This window comes from Plecotus auritus (assembly GCF_963455305.1).
Source record: "Plecotus auritus genome assembly, chromosome: 5".
NCBI classification, from domain to species: domain Eukaryota; kingdom Metazoa; phylum Chordata; class Mammalia; order Chiroptera; family Vespertilionidae; genus Plecotus; species Plecotus auritus.
Genome location: NC_137776.1, coordinates 36820187 through 36847025, shown reverse-complemented (window position 1 = coordinate 36847025; position 26839 = coordinate 36820187). Strand labels below are relative to the sequence as shown.

General features: G+C 39.2%; 1 protein-coding gene across 1 annotated transcript; it reads right to left on the bottom strand.

Annotated features, from left to right (window-relative positions):
- Positions 1–557: 557 nt before the first annotated feature.
- RBM44 (RNA binding motif protein 44) lies at positions 558–25782 on the bottom strand (the record flags this gene model as incomplete). The annotated part of the gene is made up of 14 exons (XM_080671156.1): positions 558–681; positions 821–960; positions 5805–6096; positions 6921–6991; positions 7101–7180; positions 10697–10825; positions 11923–12037; positions 14050–14134; positions 14252–14274; positions 14368–14551; positions 15012–15188; positions 17688–17746; positions 18024–19624; positions 25710–25782. The coding sequence occupies 14 exons, from the start codon at positions 25780–25782 to the stop codon at positions 558–560; spliced, it is 3153 nt and encodes a 1050-aa protein (XP_080527282.1).
- Between the last annotated feature and the right edge of the window lie 1057 nt (positions 25783–26839).

The window sequence follows — 26839 nt, the reverse complement described above, 5'->3', positions numbered from 1 at the left end:
TTCTTGGAAGCTTGTGCCTGGTTTCCTCCAGACATTACCCTATCAGCCCTTCCCCCTTCGTGTATTTAGCTTTGTATCTTTCACTGCCATAAATCACAGCTTGAGTATAACTATGTACTGAATAATGTGAGTTATCCTACTAGTGAATCACTGAGCCTAGCGGGTGGTACAGGGGACCCCTCAACAGCCATGTGAGTGAGCAGATCTTACAGTCTCCGTCAAGCCTCCAGATGACTGAAGCCCAGACCAGCATCATGACTGCAACTCAGGAGTGTCCCTACGCTAAAACCACCCAGCCACACCATTTCTGAATCCTGATTTGCAAACAATGAGATGATAAACATTAAGTCACTGAACTTTGGGTTAACTGGTTTTGCATTAATAATGCTAATATATGAAAGAAAAAAATAATGCTAATACAGTATATTTTTTATTTTATAATATTATTTAAAAAATAATATTCTTTTCATTTGGAAAAATGAAATCAGTAACTTAAAATTTGAAGTAACGGTTAAATATAAAAGATATGAATGACTTACCTTTTGCTTCTTTTATTTCTAACTGGAAGCAGAGTTTTTCAAAACAGACGAAGTCATATCCACAATAGTATTAATAGATAGGCCATTCAGGAAACCTTTATGATTTATTCGTACTTCCTGAAGAGCATCTATAATATGGTCTCTGTGTAAAAGGAAAACATACATGAGCATTTGTCATTTCCAAAGCATTTGTGCATTCCAAATACAGCTAAGTTATTGAAATAAACTACATTTTTACATTCAAGTTTTACAGCCAGTCAAAATATAATTGTGGTCATTACCTGCTAACGTCTGGATGTAGTTCAGCAAGTCTCTTCATGATCTTGGTAAAGCTACGCAGGTTCAATGTATTTGGAGGTATGAATCGAATAGGTATATCAGGTAATAATTTAGTAGATTCAATCTGTTTACAATTCTTCTTCTTGACATCCTAAATAAGCATTTTAAAAGTTTTCTTACAATCAGTAACCATTACATAGAGATAATCCAGATTATTTAAAACAAAATTTAAAAATACTATTAAAATAGTAAAATTAAAACAGTAATGATAATAATTTCAAGTTGTAAAATCAAAAATTTTAAGAGACTTACTTTGATTTGGGATTATTTATACTAAGTAGATTTTCTTGAGCTGTGCTCAGGGCCATGTATTAAAAAAATGGCAAACACATTTTCTTATAGCAGTGATCAAGTATCTAAAGCTATGTCTAACCAGTCTTTCTCAACTAGGATTCCTCATTCCAGTTTGGTAGTAAAAACACAGGGCAAATAGGAAGGGTAACTTCAAAAGAATAAAAAGTCAAGTGAAAATCCTGCCAGGATAGGAAGAGTTCTGGATGACTCTAAAGTAGCAAGAAAAGTCTGCAAGAGGAAATGGAATCACTAATAGTACAGAAAAGAATTGGGGTAACTCCAAGAATGGAGTTATGGCAAGGATGGAATAAAGGACATAGTTAGAAGAGATGCCTTTGTCTTATCCAACAAATATTTCTTTCATCCACTTACTAAAAAGGGATCTGCTCAGATCTATTTTCTCAACTTTCCCAAAGATAGAACATAACTAGTTCCTATAGCTAGGAGAGAGGTTAATTCATTATATACAATGGCTATCTATCTTAGTCTTAGGGCATGAAGGGTTAATTCTTTTACACAACCCGACAGAGGAAAACTGGTCTGCATGATAGTTATAAATAATGTACATCGTATTTACTACATGTTTAATGAGCATAAACTATATGCCCAGAATGTACCACATGCAGGGAAAGGAGGGAGGGCCAGGGCAGAGAAGGCCAGGGAAGAAATCTAGTGATATAAAATGGAACCCTCTCCACTTATGGATCTTATAATCCAACTGAAGAGACAAAATTAAAATAATCAATTAATTACTATTAACCAGGCAAGTACACTATACATTGTATGAAACCACTGTAAATCCCAAGTTCAACAAAGGAAGAGCTGAGACTTTAAAGCCCAGATGAAAAATCAGGACAAGCTATGTGAAATATTAAATGTCATCTCAGATATTTTACTTCTTTGCTATTGCCCTATCTCCTTCACTAGATTTAAGCTCTACAAGAACATAGACTTTTGTCTGTTTTGTTCACTGCTGCTTTCCCAGGGTCTAGAACAGTGTACACAGTTGGCATGTCATAACTGTTAGTTAAATAAATAAGTGTTTGGGATACAGCAGTTTAAGTGATAGTTGAAACCACAGAGAAGATGAGATTTCCATGAAAGAGCCAAATTGCTGATAAACAACAATGACAGCTACTATTTATTGAGCATATTTGCCATGCCAGGCACAGTTCTAAAACTTTTCTGTATTAAAGTCATTTAAACCTCACAACATCTGTGAAGTAAAAACTATTATCCCCATGTTAAGATAAGAAGGCTCGGGCCTAGCTGGTGTAGCTCAATGGTTGAGTGTCGACGTATGAACCAGGAGGTCACAGTTCAATTCCCAGTCAGTACATGTGCCTGGGTTGCAGACTGGATCCCAGTCGGGGGCATGTAGGAGGGAGCCAATCAACAATTCTCTCTCATCATTGATATTTCTATCTCTCTCCCTCTCCCTTTAGCTCTGAAATCAATAAAAATATATTTTTTTAAAAAAAGACAAGGAAGCTCAGACACCATGTTGATGTAACTTGCTCAATCATATGATGAGTAGGGAGCAGAGCCAGGTTATGAATGTGTTGTTGTTAATCATCACTATTCTGCTTCTCATTGTATATAATATTTCCTAAATGAATAAATGTTGAGAATCCAAAAAAAAAAAAAAAAGGGTGGCAAGAAATTGCTGGAAACGTAGGAGAATTTAAGAGTATAGTTTAACAAGCTGGTAATAGAAACCTCTCTACCCACATACTCTAAGATAACATACTCCTACCCTGGCCCATGGTGCCTTATTTCTACCACATAACTTTCCCTCCACTAACTGCATGGCCACTGCCCCAGCTGAATGAAGCAAGAGTGCATCACCTGAAACGATGAACACAAAAATCATAGGCTGGTTCAGATTCCCTGTCTAAAGAATGAGGAATTGAAACACAGAGCAAATGAATTAATCAAATGATAGAAGATCAAACTGAATAATACTGCAGAGTTAACATTAAGCAAAATAAAGTCAAATGGAGGAAAAGTCATGATCAGACAGAGAAAGCCAATGTGCAGAGGAATGGAACATACAGGGTTGTAAAGGCAAGAAACTGTATCTACTACATGAGAGAGGATGGGAAAAGCCACAGTTCCCAGATTTCCAGTTCAGGTCCCCATGCAGCCCAATTGTACTTTGTTTCCTTCTTTCTTACTGTGGACTGAGGTTATGTACCAAAAAAACACATTGTAAACATGAAGTGTTGGTTGGCCGGTGTAGCTCAGTTGTTGAGTGTTGACTCATGAGCCAGGAGGTCACAATTCAATTCCCAGTCAGAGCACATGCCCGGGTTTTGGGCTCAATTACCAGTGGGGGGTGTGCAGGAGGCCGTCAATCAATAATTCTCATCACTGATGTTTCTATCTCTCTCTCCCTCTCCCTTCCTCTCTCTGCAATCAATAAAAACATATAAAATATTTAAAAAAAACACATAGTGTCACTGAGATGAAAGAAAAATATTTTTGAGAAAGGGATAATCAAGAGTCAAAGAGGCTTGCCCGGCTAGTGTGGCTCAATGTTTGGGCATCGAGCTATGAACCAGGAGGTCACCCAATTCCCGGTCAGGGCACATGCCCAGGTTGCAGGCGGGATCCCCAGTGTGGGGAATGCAGGAGGCAGCCAATCAATGTTTCTCTCTCTCCCTCTGTGTTCCTCTCTGAAATCAATAAACGTATATTAAAAAAAAAAAAAAGAGTCAAAGAGGCTAGGTGGTCAAAAAAAAAAAGGTCAACAGGGGAAAAAGACCAATAAAAAGGTCACTAGTGAGAACGAAAAAAGCAGTTAAAATAAAATTTTAGAGACTAAAATTTGGGAAGTTTGGCAGTAAAAACACAGGGCAAATAGGAAGGGTAACTTCAAAAGAATAAAAAGTCAAGTGAAAATCGTGCCAGGATAGGAAGAGTTTTGGATGACTCTTAAGTAGCAAGAAAAGTCTGCAAGAGGCAATGGAATCACTAATAGTACAGAAAAGAACTGGGGTAACTCCAAGAATGGAGTTATGGAAAGGATGGAATAAAGGACATAGAAGAGATGCCTTTGTCTTATCCAACAAATATTTCTTTCATCCACTTACTAAAATGGGATCTGCTCTGATCTATAGACTCCATATAACCTCAGTAAAAATCAAAGTAGGAGTTTTTGGTAGATATTGACAAGTTGAATTATGAAATTTATACAGAAGGTCAGAGACTAGAATAGGCAAAACAATTTTGAAAATGAACAAAGCTGGAAGACTCATTCTACTTGATATCAAAGCTTACAATAAAGCTACAATCATCAAGATAGTGTAGTATTGGTGAAGACAGAAAAACAGATCCACGGAAGAGAACAGTCAGTCTAGAAATAGACCCATACAGGTATGATCAATTGATTTTTAACAAAAGTTAAAGATAATTCAATGGAGATAGGATAGCCTTTTTCAACAATGATGCTAGAACACTTCCATACGTAAAACAAAAACAAAGAAAAAAATGACCTCAATTCCTATCTTACACATTACATAAAAATTCACTCAAAATCTTTCTGAGATGGGTTTCTTAGATCCAATACTAAAACCACAAATTAATAAAGAAAAAAAAACAGATAAATGGTACTTCATGAAAATTAAAAACTCTTGTTCTGATAAAGATACTATTAAATAAATGAAAAGACAAAGTACAGATAGAAGTACTTGCAAATCACATATCCAGCTGATAAAGAATTTATATTCAGAATATTAAAAAATCAGAACTCAGTAATAAGAAAATAAGCAACCCAATAAAAATGGTCAAAATATGAGCAGGAATGAACTGCTGATACACACATAACATACATCTATCTCAAATGCACTAAGGTAAATGGAAGAAGCCAAACTAATAAGGCCACATACTATTCCATTGGTATGGCATTCTGGAAAAGGTAAAAACATAGCAAGAGGAAACAGAAAGGAGCACAAGAGAGTGTTTTGGAATGGACTATTCTGTATCTTGAATATCTTGTTTGGTGTCTGTGTGTTTGCACAAATGTAATAGACATGTAACCACCATGTCTATATGCAATTGTGCAAACACATAGACACCAAATAAAATTGATCTTACTGTATGTAAAATAAAATAAAATAAAAAAAAGATGGAATGCCTAAGTGATGCCAGGCATTTTGCTAAAGTGAGATGAAGAAGAGAAACAAAGAAATCAAGACATTGTATATAAACTACTTGTTTGGGAGAAAGAATGACTGAGGCAACTTTATCACTTCCCATGTGCTGTTTAAAGATGAGGGCATATATAATTAAATGATTACATTATATGGTTTTAAGAAGTATGAGATAAGGTTAGTTGTGTTAAAAAGAATGATGTAGTATAGTCCACAAATAAAGAGATAAAAGACTGAAAAGCACTGTCAATGAACCTAGTTAAAGTTAAAGGGAAACGAGTTTTTCTGTAGCTAGGTCAGCAAAGATCTACATTTTCCCTCAGGGGAACTGAAGTTGTATAAAAGCAGGTTAGGGTGGATCCACAGTTAAAAATCATTCAGATTGACTTTCTCATTCCCACTTTAAGATTGATAGTTTTAGAGTCAATTGTTCTACACAGCCACTTCAATGTGGCACACACAAAGACCATTTAAAACTAACCTCTTGGTCAAAATGGAAAAATTCACTGTCTTGCTCAGATCCCAGCTGCCTTGGCCTAGTTCTGGGCAATCTAGGAGCAGAGGAAGCTGAGTTGATTTCTTTGTTGGTGCTTTTCTCCAAATTATTCAAACTAATTCTCCTTCCACTTTTGGAGGAAAGTGGCGATGTACATTCTCCAGGACTTTTAACAAGTCGCACATTAACTGGTTTCCCATTTATTTCTATCCCATTCATTTCTTTCGCAGCAGACTTTGCATCATTGTTATTTTTTAAAGCAAGAGATGCATATCTAAAATATTAAATCAGAAAAGAAGCACGTCTTAAGTGACTCCACTTAAGACAAAATTAAACACCTATTTTTAATAAATTTCAACCTCGACTACAAATAGGATCCTTTCTTAATTGATAAAGTTTTAATGTCTGAAATGAATAGCTATCATATTTAGTGATAAAACAGTAAAGGTATTTCTACTGAGCTCTTGGCATTAGTATTTGATACTTTTGAATGTTCTGGCAATGTCACAAAACAGAAAGTGGCAACATACATATATGTGGTGATATGCACATGGTATAGTTATCTACCTAAAAATATAAAAATATTGACCAAGAATTATAATAAAAATAAAGGTACAGTTTTCTGAGCACCTGCTTTATTCTTACTGTTTTATTTATTTAACTAAAAACAGTTTCAGAGCAATGAAGGTACTGGAGTTATTATTCTTACTTTATAAAGAGCCTGGGGTACAGAAAGGTTACATAATTTGTCCAAATTTATGCAGCAAGTATTGATGGAGCTGGGAACTAAACCCAGCCACAGAGCTGTGGAGCCCACTCTCTTGACTAAAGCACTCCACTGCCACTGTGAAACAAGATCAAGTGCACACATCCAGTAACTGCTATGTGTCAGTAACAAGGTGAAAAGTACCATGAAAAAGACCTGAAGAGCAGCACCAGTTAATGATTGCAGCTGCTTGTCCACGTGTGTCCCTTTACTGGAGTTGGGGAAGCTCTACTGAATGGCCCTGACTATCACCACTTGGCTAATGTCTAGTACAGAGCCTCTGGCACACAGACACTTAGCAAATGCACACTTACTGAATTTAGAAAATATACCTGTAATTAGAAGAATCATAAATTGAAATTTCAGAAACTTGATATTTCTGAAAATGAGACCTTAAATCAGCCTAAAAGAAGAGAAATGAAAGTTTGTGAAAGGTAAAAAACAACAACAATCAAAATATGAATACCTAATAAATTTGAAAATAAAGCTCAAAAAAATAAATCCAAGCATACCTCAGATACTGAAGGGCAGAGACCGCCAACATGTACCAAATAACCTTTATCTCTTTGTAAGAGTTCAGCATTCTTAATTTCTGCTTATAGAAAAACATAACGCAAAACAGAAGATAACCATTATTATGTTGACATTTTTAAGTGAAAATTGTTCAATTTTTTTTTTTTACTAGAGGCCCGGTGCATGGATTCGTGCACCAGTGGGGTCCCTCGCCCTGGCCTGCAAGGTTCAGGCTGAAACTGGCTCTCCGACATCTCCCAAGGGGTCCCGGATTGTGAAAGGGCGGTTCTCAGGTGACACACCCCGGAATCGGGCTCCCTCCTCTCTGGTTCCGGGTGCGTCACCCAAGAACCGCAGCTGCCAAGTCATCCCAGCTCGGCAGCTCCTGTGTTGAGCACCTGCCCCCTGGTAGTCATAGCTACCGGTAGGCTGGTCACTTAGGCTTTTATATATATAATCATAACACTTATTATCTACACTAATAAAAGGGTAATATGCTAATTAGGGCGGACGTCTTCTGGACAACCTTTTGGACAAAGCTGCAGCAGCTGTGAGGGCCGAGGCTCAGGCAGCCACAGGCAGCTGCGAAGGGCTGAGGTGCAGTTGCGAAGGGTCCAGGCTCAGGTTGGCAGTGGCAGCAGCAATGGGGGCGGCGCCTTCCCCTGATCCACCAGGTCGCCTCCCGCAGAGGGAGGCCAGACTGCGCTTAGGCTGAGGGCTGAGCAGAGGCGGTTAGGGTTGATCAGGTTGGTAGGGGGGCAAGTTAGGGGCGATCAGGCTGGCAGGAGGGCAAAGTAGGGGGGGCAACCAGGCAGGCAGGCTGAGGGGTTAGGGGCGATCAAGCAGGCAGGCAGGCAGGTGAGCCATTAGGAGCCAGCAGTCCCGGATTGCGAGAGGGATGTCCGACTGCCGGTTTAGGCCTGATCCTGGCAGTTGGACATCCCCCGAGGGGTCCCAGATTGGAAAGGGTGCAGGCCAGGGTGAGGGACCCCCCTCTCCCGTGCACAAATTTCATGTACTGGGCCTTTAGTAAAGTCATAATTAGCAAATATCAGCACTAGACTGAAGACCAAGAGCCTGGAGAAAAGTTTTAACATTTCTGGGCATTAATCATATCATCATAAAAATAAAGAGATTAGATTCATTGATATTAAGTCTCTTGTAGCTCAAAAATGGATCAATAAGTTAACAGTAATTAATTACACCAGAATGAAGACAGTGTCTTCACTTGTCTCTGCTCAGAGAAGTGCTAAGACGTGGAATGCACACAGGATCCTAGCCCACCCTAATGCTGGCCAGGGGTTTCCTGACTCACATGACTTTGCTGGGGAAAACCACACCAAGAAAACCTTTAAGTCAGACAATACCAAGAGCTGGTATATAGCTGAGGTAATAGTAATGGCACATAAGAATGGGGGGGCGGTGTGTGTGTGTCAAAGAACTTGCTTTAGATAGCACTATTTTAGAAACCACAAATACTAGGATTATAGATTATTCAAAAGTCTTAGACTGCATTTTCAGTCTGTATTTTTAGAGAACCTGGTCTGAAATAAAAAAGGATTCACTGAATTGAGATTCTTTCAAGCTACTACCAAAACATATACCTGGAACATAGAGAGGTACACAATAAATATTTGTTGAATGAATTCTTAAAGTAGTTTTTATTCATGTTTTATAATTTTTATAATGGGATAATTACAATTTTTATTTTCTTCATTATATAGTAAGAGTCTAACCCTTATCAAGTGTTTCCCATATCCAGGCACTATGCCAAGCATTTTCTATGTATCATCTCATGTAATGCTCCAACCACCCTGTGAGGTACAACTGTTATAATTTCCATTTTCTAGATGGGGTTACTGAAGTCTTAGAAGTTTAGGTCACAAATCTAGTCAGTGGTGGTGCTAGAATTCAGGTAGAATCCTTCCTCTCCGGCAAAATACCTACTCTTCTTCATTAACTTAACTTGATGATTTCTTTGGTTTATAATCTGCTGTATAGAGAAAATAGTGAAACTAATTATTTACCTTTATAATTTATACTGGAGGCCCGGTGCATGAAATTTGTGCGGGGGGGTGGGGGGTGGGGTGGGAGGGGCGGGTGTCCCTCAGCCCGGCCTGCACCCTCTCCAATCTGGGACCCCTTGGGGGATGTCCGACTGCTGGTCAGACATCACTCTCACAATCTGGGACCGCTGGCTCCTAACCGCTTGCCTGCCTGCCTCCTTGACTGCCCCTAACCGCTTCTGCCTGCCAGCCTGATCACCCCCTAACCGCTCCCCTGCCAGCCTGAATGCCCCCCAACTGCCCTCCCCTGCTGCCACCTGCCTCCTCCAGGCCCCGCCTCCGCTGTGCATGTGGCCATCTTGTGATGGCCATCTTGTGACAACGTTAGGGCGTGATGCATGAGGGCGTGACAGCCACCTAGGCTATTATTAGATAGACTTTTACATTAGGATGAGAAGGGAGCACAATAGAAAAGGTAAGTGAATAGGAATGAGGAGACGTACATCATACCCATCACCTCCCCTTGTACTAGGTAATACAATATATCTCTAGATACCCCATGTGCACTCAGGTTAGGCAGTGAACAAAGCATAAACAATTCTTGGCCTCATGTATGAGTGTGGGAAGGCAGTCAGTATATTAAGTAAGAAAAATACACAGTATGTGGTAAGTGATATGGAGACAAATGCAAGGAAAAAAAGTAATTATAATAAAACTAGATTATATAATGCCATTTACTTAAAACTATATATGTGTATTAAATATATGCATAAAATACATAAAAGAATGGTAAAGAATATTAATAGTGATTATTGTAGGTTGGAGACACTTCAGGTAATTTAAATTTTCTCATACTTAAAAAATGTTTACTTACTGATTTTTTTGAGATAAAGATTTGTTGTTCACTTATTGATATATTACTTGATTTTTTAAAAAAATCCTCACCAGAAGGTATTTTTTCCATTGCTTTTTTTTTAGAGAGAGTGGAAGGGATGGAAGGGGAAGGGAAGAGGGAGAAGGAGAGCGGGAATGGGGGAAGGAGGGACAGAGAGAAACATTGATGTGAGAGACACATCAATTGGTTGCCTCCCACACACGTCCCAACAGGGGCTGGGAACTGAATCTGCAACTGAGGTACATGCCCTTGACCAGAAATCAAATCCTCAACCCATCAGTTCATGAGCTGATACTCCAACCACTGAGAAACACTGGCCAGGGCGGATTTAAGCTTTTAGCAGACAGTTTTCTGAAAGAGAAATGACCTCCAAATGGCTAATTTTCTCACTTTTTATACTTATAAAGAAAATCCACAAACTGGAATAAAATTTTAAAACAGCTTAGTCCCTCCCAATAACAGAAGACAGTTAAGTACCATTTTAAAAATGAGCTAGGTTAACTTGTATGGATATATGTATGGCCCATGGACACAGACAATGGGGTGGTGAAGGCCTGGAGGGGGGAATGTAGGGGGGTTAGAGGGGGCCAATGGGGGGAAAAAGAGGACATATATAATACTTTAACAATAAAGATTAAGTAAATAAATAAAATGAGCTAGGTTAGGATTTCTTAGTAAACTGTTAAGAACCAACCTGATGTAAACTTTGGATCCCATTTGTCTTGTTCTATTTGATTTTCTTGTATTCCTGAGCGGTCAACTCCTGTCAGGCTCTCTTTAGCATCAAACCAGTCTTCACTTGTTTCTTGATAATGTTTGGAATCTGAGAAATTGAACAGAAATAGCTATGAATGATGTAGGTTTGCCCTCTGAGAAGTTACCTAAAAGCTTCTTAGAATAAACCAGCATGATGACAATTACTAGTTTTAAGTATAAAAATAAATATTAGAAAAATAGGAGAACCAAGCATAAAGATTCTCTGAGAAGGGCCCTGGCTGGGTCGCTTAGGTGGTTGGAGCATTGTCCTATACAACAAAAGGTTGTGAGTTCGATTCCCAGTCAGGGCACATATGCAGGTTTCCGGTTCAATCCCCAGTTGAGGTGTGTACGGGGTCCACAGTTTGATGTTTCTCTCTCTCTCCCCGTCTAGAATCAATGGAAGCATATTCTCAGGTGAGGATGGGGGTGGGAGGTATTCTCTGAGAAGGGATTTTCAGTAGTCCCTAAATAAAAAGTACTTTTCAGTCTGAGTGATTTGCTTCCCAGTTTTCCTTTAATTAACACCAATCTCTAGTCTTGTTTTTCAGATTTTCAAATTATTCTTTATTAAAGAGATTTGTATCATCTCTCTACACAGACTAACAATAAATGTCTTTAAAAAGATATTAAACAGTACTGCAGCTCTTTATTTCTTTAAAAATCGAATTAGTGTTCTTTTTGGAATGATCATCTTTTTTTCATAGAAAACAAAATAAAAATATTACACAATTTGCAGGTATACAAATTGGACAGGAGAATATTTAGATTGTAAGACATGAACCAGAAGAATAAAAGTCTGTATCATTATTGGCATTATCAGATACTAGAGGCCCAATGCACGAAATTTGTACAAGGAGCTTGCTTGGCCCCGCCACAGCGGCCGCCTCTGCCTCGGCCTCTGCTGCCATGGCTTCATCAAGAAGGTCATCCGGAATGACATCCAATCTAATTAGCATATTACACTTTTATTATTATAGATAGTATTAAGTAACCTTAAAGATGCCAAGTACATGCAAAAAGAACATACTTACCATTCATAATCAGAACGATACCATTCAGTCAATTAAGAATATTTATTTTGATTTAATGAATGGGCACTAGGGACATTTTAACCTTATTTTTTTCCAGCAATGACATAAGACAATACATTTTTATACTGACCTTTATCATCAAGTTTCAGTTGACTAAAGTATCCATCTATATCACCGTTTTTTAAACCATCTTCCTTGGGTGATGTACCTTGTTTAGGATGACTATTGTCAGATAATAAAGACACCTGAGGATTAAAATAATAAAAACAATGAAAATAAGTAAGAACTAATAGTTATGGTGCTCTTACTATGTGGTGGCACTCTTCACTGGCCTTAGCCCTCACAAAAATGAAGGCTCTGAAAGCAAAATCATTCTCCACTTACATTTGCAGGTGAGCAAACTGAACGTCATGCAGTTAATGAGAATTAGGATTTGAATGACCCCAGTCTGTGTATAGTGACTATATGCTAACACTACCATTACTTAGCAAAGTGTGGCACACGCACTCTCGAAGGAATTCAGATGATTTTTGAAGGTATACATAGAAGTATTTTCCATATTAACATTTAAATTATGTATTTAATGTGGCTTATATCTATGGGAAGTAATGTTTCTTTCCCAATAATAAATAAGTTACTCTTTACATAACTTTATCTAAAAAGGAGAACTGTTTAAAGAAGAACACAAAGCAAGTAATATTACAGGCAATATACGGCTATGGAAAATTGTGAAGATGGTACATAAGTAAATAAAATTTAGACACACTAAACTACACTGACTTTCAGGCATAACCTGTCAATTTAATGAGACAGATATTAAAATATGATCACAACTTAAAATATTGTTTTATTGCCCTGTTGGTGTGGCTCAGTGGTTGAGCATCGACCCATGACCAAGAGTTCACAGATTGGAGTTTACAGGCTCGAGTCCCAGTCAGGGCACATGCCCCGTTTTCTGGCTCAACCCCCAGTAGGGGACGTGCAGGAGGCAGCTGATGGATGCTTCTATCTCTCTATCCCTCTATAGAATAAAAATTTTTTAAAGATACTGTTTTACAGCCAAAGCTTAGATTATAAAAATTATGTCTATCTACATCTTGTAGTTTTAAAATTATTTATTGTTCTTCCCCAAATGAGGTTATACCACTGCTACTATTACAAATGATGAAACAAAACCTCTCCAGAACATTTTATATCATGAAATAAACAAGTTAAGTAAACTACATAAGAAATGTGAGAATATCAAAATCTGTTTTTAGATCTGTTAATTCTTTGTGTTTAATGGGTTTGTGTACAACGGTGGAATAAATTGAAGTAATTTACTTTTAATCACTTATGTTAATAGAAAGGAATATAAATCAATTAAGTATTCACTTTTGGCTTTAGAATGCATCTTATTATATAAGACTACCCATATAATATAACCTCAGGGTTAAAACCAAAGTCAGAAAGTAAAAAAATCAGCTACCCTACCACACTGACTCACTTGATAATGGAATCTAATTTATGATTCTATAGCACTTCACAATTTGTGGAGTGACGAACATTTCCTTGGGACCAAGAGAGGTCAAGAAAACCTATTAAAAGCATATTAAAATTTTATCCATTTCAATAAAGGAAGAATGAAAACTTCCCTGTGTAAAATGAATGACATATTATTTTATTCTACCTCAAGAAACAAATTCTCTAAGATATTAGTTTTTATCACACTGGGTCAACATGATGGTGGGCCTAAGTCATGGTTTGCCCGAGACAGTCCAGGTTTGTATCTTGTCATATGAACATCACTATGTTTCATCCTCAAATCTCCTGGTATAATGATAAATTATATGGTTATCCTCTCAACATATACTGTTGACATCTGTTTGATTAGGACAGTGGTCGGCAAACTCATTAGACAACAAAGCCAAATATCAACATTACAACGATTGAAATTTCTTTTGAGAGCTGAAAGCCGACTTCTGCACATGGGCCACGAAGTTTCAGTCGCACTGTACGTGTGCACCTGCACGTGGTATTTTGTGGAAGAGCCACACTCAAGGGGCCAAAGAGCCGCATGTGGCTCGCGAGCCACAGTTTGCCGACCACTGGAGGACATATGTTCCTTCTAATCAGTGATATCCTTCAAATAGCAGTACACAAAGTACACCAGTTAAATGAAAAGAAGGATGTGAGAACTTCTGCAAATTATAGTTTACTTCACTTAAGCCATAAAATCACAGATTTACACTGATGAACTGAAAAAAAAACAACTCACTTGTGAGAGTGTCTTTTTTAGGCTTGAAGAAACATCAACATCACATGTACTTTGATTATCTAGTTCAGAATCTGCTCCTGAAAAGCTAAACAGAAAAACATTTCATTAAAGATTTATCAATGTCCTAAATAAGGATCAAAATAGAAAACTTAAAATTAACGAAATTAAGCAATTTTTAAGATCAAATTAAACCTGAACTTACACATGTGATTCTTTTTTCATTAGCTGGAAAGACATAAAAGGGAAGAAAAATCTTTTAGTTTAAAATCTTTTGTCTAAATAAAGTAAAAATTGTATTCCTAAGACATACATACATACCCTGGAAGCAAAAGTAGAGAAGGTAGATAATAATTTTGATTCTACGGACAGAGGGGGCAGCTCTTCCAGTGGTATGCCCTTGTTTACTTTTTCTTTCAAGCTTACATATTTAACTTTTAAGTCTCCCAAAACAGACAGTAGTGCTGATCCTAGTTCCTTTTTAGTAGAATTAGTTGATAAATTCCTGTTCAAAAGGTAAGTTCACAAAACCGATTTAGGCTGAAGTCATCCATTTAACACTAATATTGTATTATATACTTAGTTCTAATTCTATCAGATCCTTAAAATATTTTCTTTTAAATGTTTAATAAAACAAAATGAACCACAGAAGATAAAATAGAAGCAGTACCAGCAATCCCCATTATATAAGCCAGAGAGAATGTGATGGAATGTCATGTGAAACCCTGCAACTTACTTTGTCCGTACTTGGACTTCATAAGAAACATCAAATCTATCTTTTTACTGGATTCCTCATCCCAACATGCACTGTTGTCTCTTCATGAAATTCAAGTGTACTATGTTTTAAAATCTAGTTATAATCTACTCCTGCTTTTGCCCTTCAAAAATGAAATTAAAGAAATTTTCTAGAATTTTAAGCTAGTGATAAATTTCTAAGATGACACAGATTTAAATTTAACAATCACCTATTTAATCCTTCCCTATTTTCCATTACAAGTTTGTAGATATCACTACAATGGCGATGACACAACTGATAGTGAATATTTAAAAGGTGCAACTCTGCTTTGATGGCTCTCTGCATTGTTTTCTGACAGCACTTTGATGGCAAATTCTTCTCCATCTCTTTCCAAAGTTGAGGTTCCCTTTAAAATAAAAGACTAGGTTAGGTAAGATCTCCAATATTTTTCTGTTAATTACGTGCCTCTAGATACAGTTTTTAAGTTCTTACATTTTCCTATCAAGTTTAAATCAATTTCTACCAGACATGAAAAGGCTACAGGAATACATTACAACCACGGAAAGCAGAAATGTCAAAAGTCAAAGCTAAATATATTCTTTCTAGAACTCAAGGAAATAAATAATTCTCACATTCATACTTCCTTTTATGAAAAAGAATTCCACAGTAAAGTATTGACTTTATCCAGAATCAATAGGTTTTTCAACCTAAATCAAGCTTTGGCCAACATTTTAAAGTTATAAGCATTCTGGATGGAAATTGATCTTAAATGTGTTACCTTTTTAATAGAAAACAGACATAGCAGGCATTTTTCTTAATAATTAAGTGTCATTATTATAAGGAAATATTTTGTGTTATTTTATAAAAAAGCCCCAAAGCACTACATTTTCTGAATGATAACAGTTCTTGCTACTAGTTGCCATTTCTAGCTTTTCTCAATACTCCTGTGTCAGGAAACCAACTCTGTTATTTAATTTTATAGGATTGAATACCGAATTAAATTCAGAATGAATGAATGAAGTAAAAAAGTAAATGACTTCAGAGCATGAAAACTAATTTGGCTTCTCAGAGACTTCCCTTTCCCCTACCCCCACCTCCTAGTTCACCACAGTGTTCTCAATGATAAGGGTATCTAATAAGTGCAAAGTAAATTATACAATTAATTAAAATCAAGATTAAAGCATCCAAGTAAACATAGCTATTTCCTTCTTCATATATATGACATTTTCCAAAGGTGCTATTTTGTTTTGGTCTACAGGGGATCAAATGAAAGAAAAGTGAGTAACTAAATCAGTATGGATTTGGGTTGAATAAAGATGCCATGAGTTTCTAAAGGAATTATTGAGACTGAAATCTCAGTAAGTGAAAAAACTTTCACATTCTATATTATCCTAGTACTAGAGGCCCAGTGCACAAAATTTGTGCATGGGATGGGTGGGTCCCTCAGCCTGGCCTGCAACCTCTCACAATCTGGGACCCCGTGGGGGATGTCCGACTGCCGGTTTAGGCCCAATCCCGCTATACCGGCAGTCGGACATCCCTCTCGCAACCCGGGACCACTGGCTCCTAATCGCTCGCCTGCCTGCCTGATCGCCCCTAACCACTTTGCCTCCCTGCCTGATCACCCTTAACTGCTCGCCTGCCTGCCTGATCAACCCTAACCACTTGCCTCCCTGCCTGATCACCCCTAACCACTCTGCATCCCTGCCTGATTGCCCCTAACTGCTCTTCTGCCAGCCTAACTGATCACCCCTAACCACTATGCCTGCCTGATCACCCTTAACTGCTCTGCTGCCTGATCGCCCCTAACCACTCACCTGCCTGCCTGATTGCCCTTAACCACTGGCCTGTCTGCCTGATCGCCCCTAACCTCTCGCCTGCCTGCGTACCTGATCGCCCCTAACCATTTGCCTGCCTGCCTGATTGCCCCTAACCATTTGCCTGCCTGATCGCCCCTAACCAATCTGCCTGCCTGCCTGATCGTCCCTAATTGCCTCAGCCTGCCTGCCTGATCACCCCTAACTGCTCACCTGCCTGCCTGCCTGATCACCCCTAACTGCTCAGCTGCCTGCCTGCCTGATCAACCCTAACTGCTTACCTGCCTGCCTGATCGCCCCAAATTGCTCACCTGCCTGCCTGATCTCCCCTAACCACTCTGCCTGCCTGCCTGATTGCCCCTAACCACTTGCCTGCCTGCCTGATCTCCCCTAACTGCTTACCTGCCTGCCTGATTGCCCCAAATTGCTCACCTGCTTGCCTGATCTCCCCTAACCACTCTGCCTGCCTGCCTGATTGCACACCTAACTGCTTGTCTGCCTTCCTGATCACCCCTAACCGCCTTTGTCTCGGCCCCCACCACAGCAGCTTCGTTCGGAAGGATGTCCGGAATGACGTCCGGAGGTCGTTCAGCTGTCTGGTCTAATTAGCATATTTTGCGTTTATTATTATAGAAGAGTTTTTTGTATGAAGGCAAATGGCTGAAGCAGATGATCTCTTAAGTTCTTTTAAGCTATTATTCTATACTAGAGGCCCACTGCACAGATTCGTGCACCGGTGGGTGTCCCTCGGCCTGGCCTGCGGGGATCGGACCGAAACCAGCTGTCCAACATTCCCTAAGGGGTCCTGGATTGCAACATTGGAGAGGGCAGTTCTTGGGTGATGCACCCGGAATTGGGTTCTCTCCTCTCTGGTTCCGGGTGTGTCACCTGAGTACCACAGCTCGGCAGTTCCTGTGTTGAGCGTCTGCTTCCTGGTGGTCAGTGTGCATCATAGCTACTGGTCAGCCGGTCGAACAGTCACTTAGGCTTTTATATATACAGATAGATGGTTGAATACCCTACAAAAAGCAAATTACTATTTTGATTTTTCACCCATGTGTATCTGCAAGTTTATATATCTAACTTACCTCTCAGAATGTTCCTTTAAGTCTGTAATAGCAGGTGTTTTTCTTGATTCCAGGGAATCCTGCAAACATGATTTAAAATCATATTAGAACTATATGCCAAACAACACGTTCTGAGGCTCCAAACTGGTAAAATGTAAAACCCAATTACTAATGGACTATGTGGCAATAGCAGCCACCAGAAAAAGATAGGCTTGGTGGCAATCTATCCACTTGTTCCCTTATCTAGCATTTTCTTACAAAGCCTCAGTATTCTCTGCTAAACTTCAATTTACATTAGCACACACTGCCTCTTTATAAAGTCAAATAAAATTCTATTATTAATTATATTGGTTTTACCTTATTTAAGAAATTTCCATTAGGTTTTAAACTGTCGACTGAGAGGGATTTTCCCAGCGATCCTTTTGTCACAGCCATTGGTGTATCTTCATTGTCTTGACTGTATGACCAATCTGTATTACATCCCACACTTCTTTGTTTCCCCCTTTGCCATTCACCAGGGCGTTTTTTATTCATCATTGTTATGTCTGTGTTGCTGGATGTAGATACTATGGAAGGTCTTGTACTTGTTCCTCTGCTGTTTGTGAAACAAGCCCTGAAATCAGTGCTAACATCCACCGTCTGATTAACTGTGACTGTGCACTTAGCTGCCTCTGTCATAAATCTGGGACATGTTTCTTCTATACTATGAAAGTATGTTTTATTTGTGGCATTGCCATTAGTAACTTTTAGGGAGCTATCTTCTTTTATTGCCTGATTATCTTTGGCTCCAATCCTCGGTGGAGTAACAGAAAAATCTAGGACTGAGTTAGGAATGCTCGGCAGGCTTTTATAATGTGAATGTCCACAGGCAGAAATTACTGAATCATCAAAAATAGAGGTACAGGAAGTTTGACAATCATTAAAGGGTTGTAGTAATGTCTCTAAAGCTTTTTCCTGTGGTAATGTACTAGGATTTTCAAGGTGTAACATTTTGTTCTCAAAAGTTGCATTTCCACAAAAATCTTTACTTTCAGTTACTTGAGATTTAATTTTGCCAGTATAAATGTTGGTTTTCAATGCTTGTTGAAGGTTAAAAAAACCACTCTTAGACTGAGATTCCTGGCTTTCAGAAGGACTATTCCTTAGTATAATTTCATCAAATACTGTGTGATACATTAAACTAGTCTCTTGATCCTTACACTTTTCATGCTTTGGTTTATGATATTCTCCTAACATAACAGAATTCTGATATTTGGAGACATGAGGTGAATCTTCTTGTCCATAATCATCAATTGAATCTAAAGAGAATCTAGAACTTTCCGACTTAATGTGATTAACTTCTAGATTGCCAGCATGTTTAACTTCATAACCTGAATTTCTTAATCCAACAACTTCCAAATTAGATATGTTTAATGTTTTTGTTTGATCAAGAGATAAGTTACTCAGATATTCTTGTTCTTCTGCACTATGATATTCCTGCTGTGAGTCTTCATCTGTATCGTACTTGTGAACATCTTCAGCAGTTTCTTCACAATCATCATCTGAAATCTTGATTCTTTCTAAGTCAATAATCTTATTAAGTTTGTGTTCTAAAATATCAAAGAACACCTCCTCTCTTTTCTGTATTTCAGAACCTAATTCTGAATTTGAAAGAATAAGATTTTCATTCTTTAGTTTTGACTCTGAATAAAGTATAGAGTATGTTTCATTCAAGAAAACATAGTCAATACTGTCTTCAAACTCCCTTGACTGACAGCGAGTACTCTCTACGTTAGCATCTGAACTCAAACTAAAAGATGGCTCCAGTAAATCTACTTTGTTAATATTGCTGATTTCTTTGTCATTAGCTCTTTGTTCTAGTGCCAAGGAATGCCAGTCATCATCACTAAAAGTCACTTTGGCTTCATTACAACCACTGGAAGATAACAAATTTCCTTTCTTAGGATTAGAAGGCTCATCTGATTTAAAAAAAAAAAAGGATAAAATGTTAATAGCAGGGACATTACAAGAATCTCAACAGTAGAAAATAACTCAGATGTGATCCAAGCTCTTCCCAATGTAGGAATACTTTTACATTATCCATGACAAATATCCCCCATGGTTGTCACTATGGACTCAATTGTGTCTCTCTCAAAATTTGTACATTAAAGCCTGAATTCCCATTGCGACAGTACCTGGAGATGGGGCCTTTGGGAGGTAATCAGGGCTAGATGAGGTCATGAGGATGGGTTCCTTAAGATTGGATGAGTGCCAGAGAGCTTGCTCTTTCTCCCCACCATGTTCGGAGGACACTGCAAGAAGGCAGCCATTAACAAACCAGGAAGAGAGCCCTTACCAAAACCTGACCATACTGGTACCCTGATTTGAACTTTCAGCCTCCAGAACTGTGAAAAATAAGTATCTTCGTTGGTTAAGCCACCCAGTCTATGGTATTTTGTTATGGTAGCCCCAGCTAAGATAGTGGTCAAGATTCTAGTGGTAAAACAACAACAACAAAGACATGGGTGGTGTATCCAAATACTTATGGCTTTCATAGGGTCACAAATAAGAAAAGCACACATAAATGTAATACAGGTATAACGAGTGCTGACAGAGCTGTGATGATGAGCAGGTAAGTTCTTAAAAAGAAAAGAGAAGCCAATTTCAGAGAAAACTTTATATTTAAAAAGTGTTTTTGAAACACAATAGTTATCTTAGGCAAATTGAACAGCACCTATAAAGTGAGCTATGTAAAATATTATGGCATTTTCAGGAAAAGATTAAGCCACTTTGTCTGGAGTGAAATAGCTCTACCCGAATGATCGGAGCTGTGAACAGAAAAAAGGCCTTTTATGATGTTCTAAGGAGATTGGCTCTTATTTTAAGGCTACAGAAGACAACTGAAAGCTTCTGAAAAGGACAGTCATGTGAATGAAATTGAGTTTAGACACCTCGAGCAAGAATAAGAATGAAGACTTGAAGGGGCAGACTGGAGCCAGATAGACTAAGAGTGCAGATGTGGGGCTGGAGAAGGGGCTGGTATAAAAGTTCCACAACTAACAAGACTTGGTATTTGATTAGGAATGGTATATGAGGTAGAGAGAGTTTAGTGGCTTTCAAATATATATATATATATATTTTTTTTTTGCCCAAGAACACAATCAGAAACACATTTTATATCAAGATCCAGTAGACCAGTGGTCGGCAAACTGCGGCTCGCGAGCCACATGTGGCTTTTTGGCCCCTTGAGTGTGGCTCTTCCACAAAATACCACAGCCTGGGCGAGTCTATTTTGAAGAAGTGGCATTAGAAGAAGTTTAAGTTTAAAAAATTTAGCTCTCAAAAGAAATTTCAACCGTTATACTGATATTTGGCTCTGTTGACTAATGAGTTTGCTGACCACTGCAGTAGACAATACATATGTGTGTAAATAAGTGAAACAAACATTTTATAAAACAGTAACTACTCTGACTAAGTCCAATGTATTTTCTGGTCTATTTTGTTTTATTTTATTTTTAAAAAGCTGATTTCAATCAACTAAACTGATTTCATGACTCAACAATTGGCCACCACCTGCTTAAACATTGCTCTAAAATAATGCTAAGGTTTAAAACTTGGTATTGCAGTTGAATGGGAATATTTGGAGCTAGAGAATAGTTGATTTAGAAGATAAAGGAGAAAAGCAAAGGGGGGCAGGGGGAAGGAGAAGATAATGAGTTCATTTCCAGGCATGTGGAGTTTGAGGTCAGCAATAAAACACTCAGATTCAAATATCTAAGATAAGCCATTTTCAACCAGTGTGCTGCAAGAATTTTTAAAACATACACTAACTGATTATGTAGTCTGGGGTACTGACCTCTTTACCCTTAGATTGGCAAGAAAAAAAAATAAAATAAAATAACAACAGAGAAACCAAGATGGAGGCATAGGTAAACACCTAAACTGCTGCCTTGCACAACAATTTCAAAACTACAACTAAAAGACAAAACGGGCACCATCCAGAACCACAGGAAAGCTGGCTGAGTAAAAATTCTACAACTAGAAGAAAAGAGGAAAGCACATTGAGACTCAGAGGAGCTGCGGAAGGCAGAGGTCCAGAGGCACGCGCATGCAGAGAGTACTGACTGCTGAATGCACGGGAGGCTGAGTGCATGGCTGGCTTTCTAAAGTGGAAGGGAGACGGAAGCTCCCGACTGCGCTGAACTCCAGTTCCAGGTGAGTTTCTGGGAACCCAGACTCATTCGGGGAGAAACCGGACTGTCTGGCAGTGGGCAAAACTCGAGGGCGGCTTTCTCTCAGAGGTGCTTGCAGTGATTACCGAGGGACACTGAGACCCAGGGGCCTCATAGGGCACGGCTGATGGGAAGCCAAGACTGTTGGCTCCGCCCTGAAACTCCGCCCCATCCAAGCTGAGCACAGAGGCTTTTGCAATTTTGCAAGTCTTGTCCCATAAGGGTGTCTCCAGCACAGAAGTTCTCCCAGCGTAGACACAGCTGATCCTCACAGCCAATTGGCCTGGAGGTCAATTCCTCCCAGTGATACCAACAACAATCAAGACTTAACTACAACAAGGCTGAGCACACAGCCCACAAAGGGGTACACCAAGAGTGTCCACCTCAGGTAACTGGGGAGGCCGAGCCACTGTGCCCTAGAGGACACCTACCACACAAAGCTACTCTACCAACTCAGGGAAGCAGCGAAAATGGGGAGACAAAGAAACAGATCACAAACGAAAGAAATGGAGGAAAACAAACAACTGGATGTAGAGTTCAAAACCATGGTTATAAGGTTTTTCAAGAATTTCCTAGAAAAGGCCGATAAATTTAGCGAGACCCTCGAGAATATTAAAAAGGACCAACTATAAATTAAACATACACTGACTGAAATAAAAAATATTATACAGAGACCTAACAGCAGACTAGAGGAACACAAGAATCAAGTCAACGAGTTGAAATACAAAGAAGCAAAAAACACTCAGCCGGAAAAGCAAAAATAAAAAAGAATCCAAAAATTTGAAGATAGTGTAAGGAGCCTCTGGGACAACCTCAAGCATACCAACATCTGAATTATGGGGGTGCCAGAAGAAGAGAGAGAGCAAGATACTGAAAACCTATTTGAAGAAATAATGACCGAAAACTTCCCCCACCTGGTGAAAGAAATAGACTTATAAGTCCAGAAAGTGCAGAGAATCCCAAACAAAAGGAATCCAAAGAGGACCACACCAAGACACATCATAATTAAAATGCCAAGAGCAAAAGACAAAGAGAGAATATTAAAAGCAGCAAGACAAAAACAGTTAATTACCTACAAGGAAGCACCCATACGATTGTCAGCTGATTTCTCAACAGAAACTATGCAGGCCAGACGGGAGTGGCAAGAAATATTCAAAGTGATGAATAGCAAGAACCTACAACCAAGATTACTCTACCCAGCAAAGCTATCATTCAGAATTGAAGGTCAGATAAAGAGCTTCACAGACAAGAAAAAGCTAAAGGAGTTCATCACCAGCAAACCAGTATTATATGAAATGCTGAAAGGTATTCTTTAAGAAGAGGAAGAAGAAGAAAAAGGTAAAGATAAAAATTATGAACAACAAATACATGTCTATCAACAAGTGAATCTAAAAATCAAGTGAATAAAAAATCTGATGAACAGAATAAACTGATGAATATAATAGAATCAGGGGCATAGAAAGGGAGTGGACTGACAATTCTCGGGGGGAAATGGGTGTGGGGGGTGCGGGAAGAGACTGGACAAAAAGCGGGAAGAGACTGTATACCTATGGATGAGGAAAGTGGGGGGGAGGTAAGGGCAGAGGGTGGGGTGGGAACCAGGTGGAGGGGAGCTATGGGGGGAAAAAAGAGGAACAATTGTAATAATCTGAACAATAAAGATTAAATTAAAAAAAAATAACAACAGCCAACATAACAATAGCCATCCAGTGTGAATGCCCTGTCTTGAACCATAAATATATAGTTCATATAATAGAGTTGTATCTTACTGGTCATGTCGCATAAGGTGGCGACTGATTGGTTAATTCTCGGTACCAGAAATCCTTATATGCAAGTATAGGCAATGATTTTTTAAAAAAGTCACTTTGGAGCAAAAAGGATAGGTAATAACTATTATTATTTTTTTTGGGTAAATCAATCAAAATTTTATCTATTTTTTTTTCAGATCGGCAAAAAATATTAACTTATGTGAAAAAGGTTGAAAATCGCTGGTTTAATAGGCTGTTACAAATATAGGGTTGGAGCTAAATAAAGTGGTGTTAGCTTCAATTATAAACTCACTAGAGGCCCAGCGCACGAATTCGTGCATAGGTGGGGTCTGGCTAGCCAGCCCGGCCCCAATTGGGGTGGATTGGGGCTGGGCTTATTGGGAGTAGGAGATGGTGGGAGGTTGGCCTGCTGGCCCGCCCCAATCAGGGCCCAATCAGGGCCAGGCCGGCTGGGGGAAGGGGCTGCGAGCAATTGGCTGGTGGGACCCGGCATGGGAATGGGCTGTGGGCGGTGGGTCGGCTGGCCCCGCCCCTGAATGGGGTGGGGGGGTGCCAATCAAGGGCCAGTAGCCTGGGGGAGGGGCCATGGGTGGTTGGCCGGCCAGCCCTGCCCCTGATTAGGGTGGGGGGACTGATCTGGTGTGGGGCCAGGAGTGGGGAGGGGCTGCAGGAGATTGGCGGGCCGGCCCCGCCCCCTATTGGGGTGAGGGGTGTGATCAGGGGCAGGCTGGCTGAGGGGAGGGGCTGCGGGCCTATCACAGTGGGGCCGGTTGATTGGGGGCGGGGCTGGCCAGGGGAAGGGAAGGGCCTGCCACCCGGCTCTTGATTGGGGATTGGGGTGAGAGAGTCCAATCAGGCCGGTTCGCTGGCCACAGTGGGCATCATAGTGACTGGTTGTTAAGGTTGTTATGGTCACTGGCTTTTTATATATATAGGTAGGTTGGTTGCATTTTTCTTAAGAGATTTGTATATATGTTCATTATATATTCTGGTTAATAATTCTTTTTTTTTCTTATTTATAATGGGACTTTCCCCTAGTTTATTGCTTATCTTTTACTTTTTATAATATCATAAGGTTATTAAAGTTATTTAGTTAAATGGCTCAGTCCTCTCTTCTCTGACTTCTGGGTTTTATCTCTGTGGCCTTTCCTACCACATGATTATAAAAGTATACTTCTAAAAAGAAAATAATAGCATTCTTCTATAATTTATTCTGTGTGTGTGCAACACAGTCCTTCTACACTATGTAGATTTTTTTCTCTCTAGCATAAGGTAGGAATCTAACTTAATTTTTTGCAAAATGGATGCTTAATTATATTATTTCCTTTGCTGAATAAGTCATTACTTTTATTCTTATTTTTTTTTCTGCAGTCCTTTTAATAGTTAAAACCATGTACAATTCTAAGCACATAAAGTTTAGTTATCTTGCTTTTTATGCTCTTGTCATTTCTTATTTTCTCTCCTACCATTACCAGAGAAAAAGAAATTTCAGATTTGTGTGAAGTCAAATCACATTCAACTTGGGTAGCACAGGTCAGCCTGCCCACTTTCCACTTAAGACAACTGTACCTATCAGTAGTTCCCAAAGGCCTGGATGGATGGAAATGCTCTCTTCTGGTTCACCTTCTGTTCCCCAAATCTTCCATTTCCCTGATAGGTCCTGTATAGGCTGCCCATATTCTCTAAAAATCATTGGAGTGAGGTTACCAAGTTAAAACATGCTGAATTTTACTGGGAGGAAAGTTTAAAAAGTAGCAACACTGGAGTGGGAAAGATCTAGCCCAGTGGTCAGCAAACTCATTAGTCAACAGAGCCAAATATCAACAGTACAACGATTGAAATTTCTTCTGAGAGCCAAAAACCGACTTCTGCGCATGGGCCACGAAGTTTCAATCGCACTGTATGTGTGCGCCCGCACGTGGTATTTTGTGGAAGAGCCACACTCAAGGGGCCAAAGAGCCACATGTGGCTCATGAGCCGCAGTTTGCCGACCACTGATCTAGCCCAGTTATATTTAGCATCTCTCTCTACCCAGAATAAAGCCAACTGGTCTGTCCCCTTACCTTTCTGGATGTTTCCTCCATTATTGTGGTACTCTTTGTTAGCAGCTGTCTTTATCACAGTAGTGGCCTGCATCTCTCAAGGATGTATATACTAGAAGGGTATAAATATTGAACTATTATTGTATTCAGAATTACATTTAAAAAATACTAGAAAAAAAAGAATTTGACTAAGTGACAATTATAGTCAAAGATTCTAATATAATAGGGATAATAAACTAAATACCCAAGACATATTCTTTCAAAATTTCTAAGGAACATTAAAGAAAAAACAATGTACTAGGCTACCAAACAAATGTTTCTAAAACAAACTGTAGACTTATTAAAAACCAATGGCATGGTATATCCATACAATCTTTCAGCAATGAAAAGGAACAAACTACTGACCCATGAAACCTTGTAGATTAATCTCAAAAACAGAAAGAAGTCAGACAAAAGATCATATACTTTATGATTCCATATAAATGAATGTACAGAAAAAGCAAATTTATAGAGACAGAAAGTAGATTAGTGTCTGCTTTTTAAGGTAGGGTATAGGAAGAAGGTTAGCTGTAAATGGGCATAAGGGATCTTGAGGAATTAAAAATGTTTCAAAAAATTTGATGGTTGCACCATTAAAATTACTGACTTGTACATTTGAAATAAACTATACTTCCTAAAGGTGTTTAAAAAAATTACTGACAGTAGCTCCTTGAACCCAGCTGCCATACTAGAAAGCCTAAGGTAGTCACTTGAGCTGGGCCTGGAGCTCTCAGCAGCCACCCCTGGGGTTTGTCAGGGCCAGTGCTGCTGAGCAAGGCCAGTAAAGCCAAGCTCAGGTGGTGGACAGAGGCCTAAGCTGGGACAGGGAGGCATCAGGAGTGCAGTGTTTGCTGGGTGGGCAGAAACCCTTTCCCTCCACTCACTCAAAGACCTTCCTGGTCCCACCCTAGAGGGCACCTGGGCAGAGCCTATGGGAACACTGCTGCTCCTGGTGAAGTGTCTGCAGGCATCACCCCGACTCCGAAGCACCAACCCTGGCCCTTCTGTCAGTGGGCATCTTGGTGAGGGCTGTGAGGCAAAGGCTTGTCAGGCCCCTTGTCCTGTACCAGGAGCTCAGCCATGGCTGCTCTGAGGAAGCACATCCAAGACTA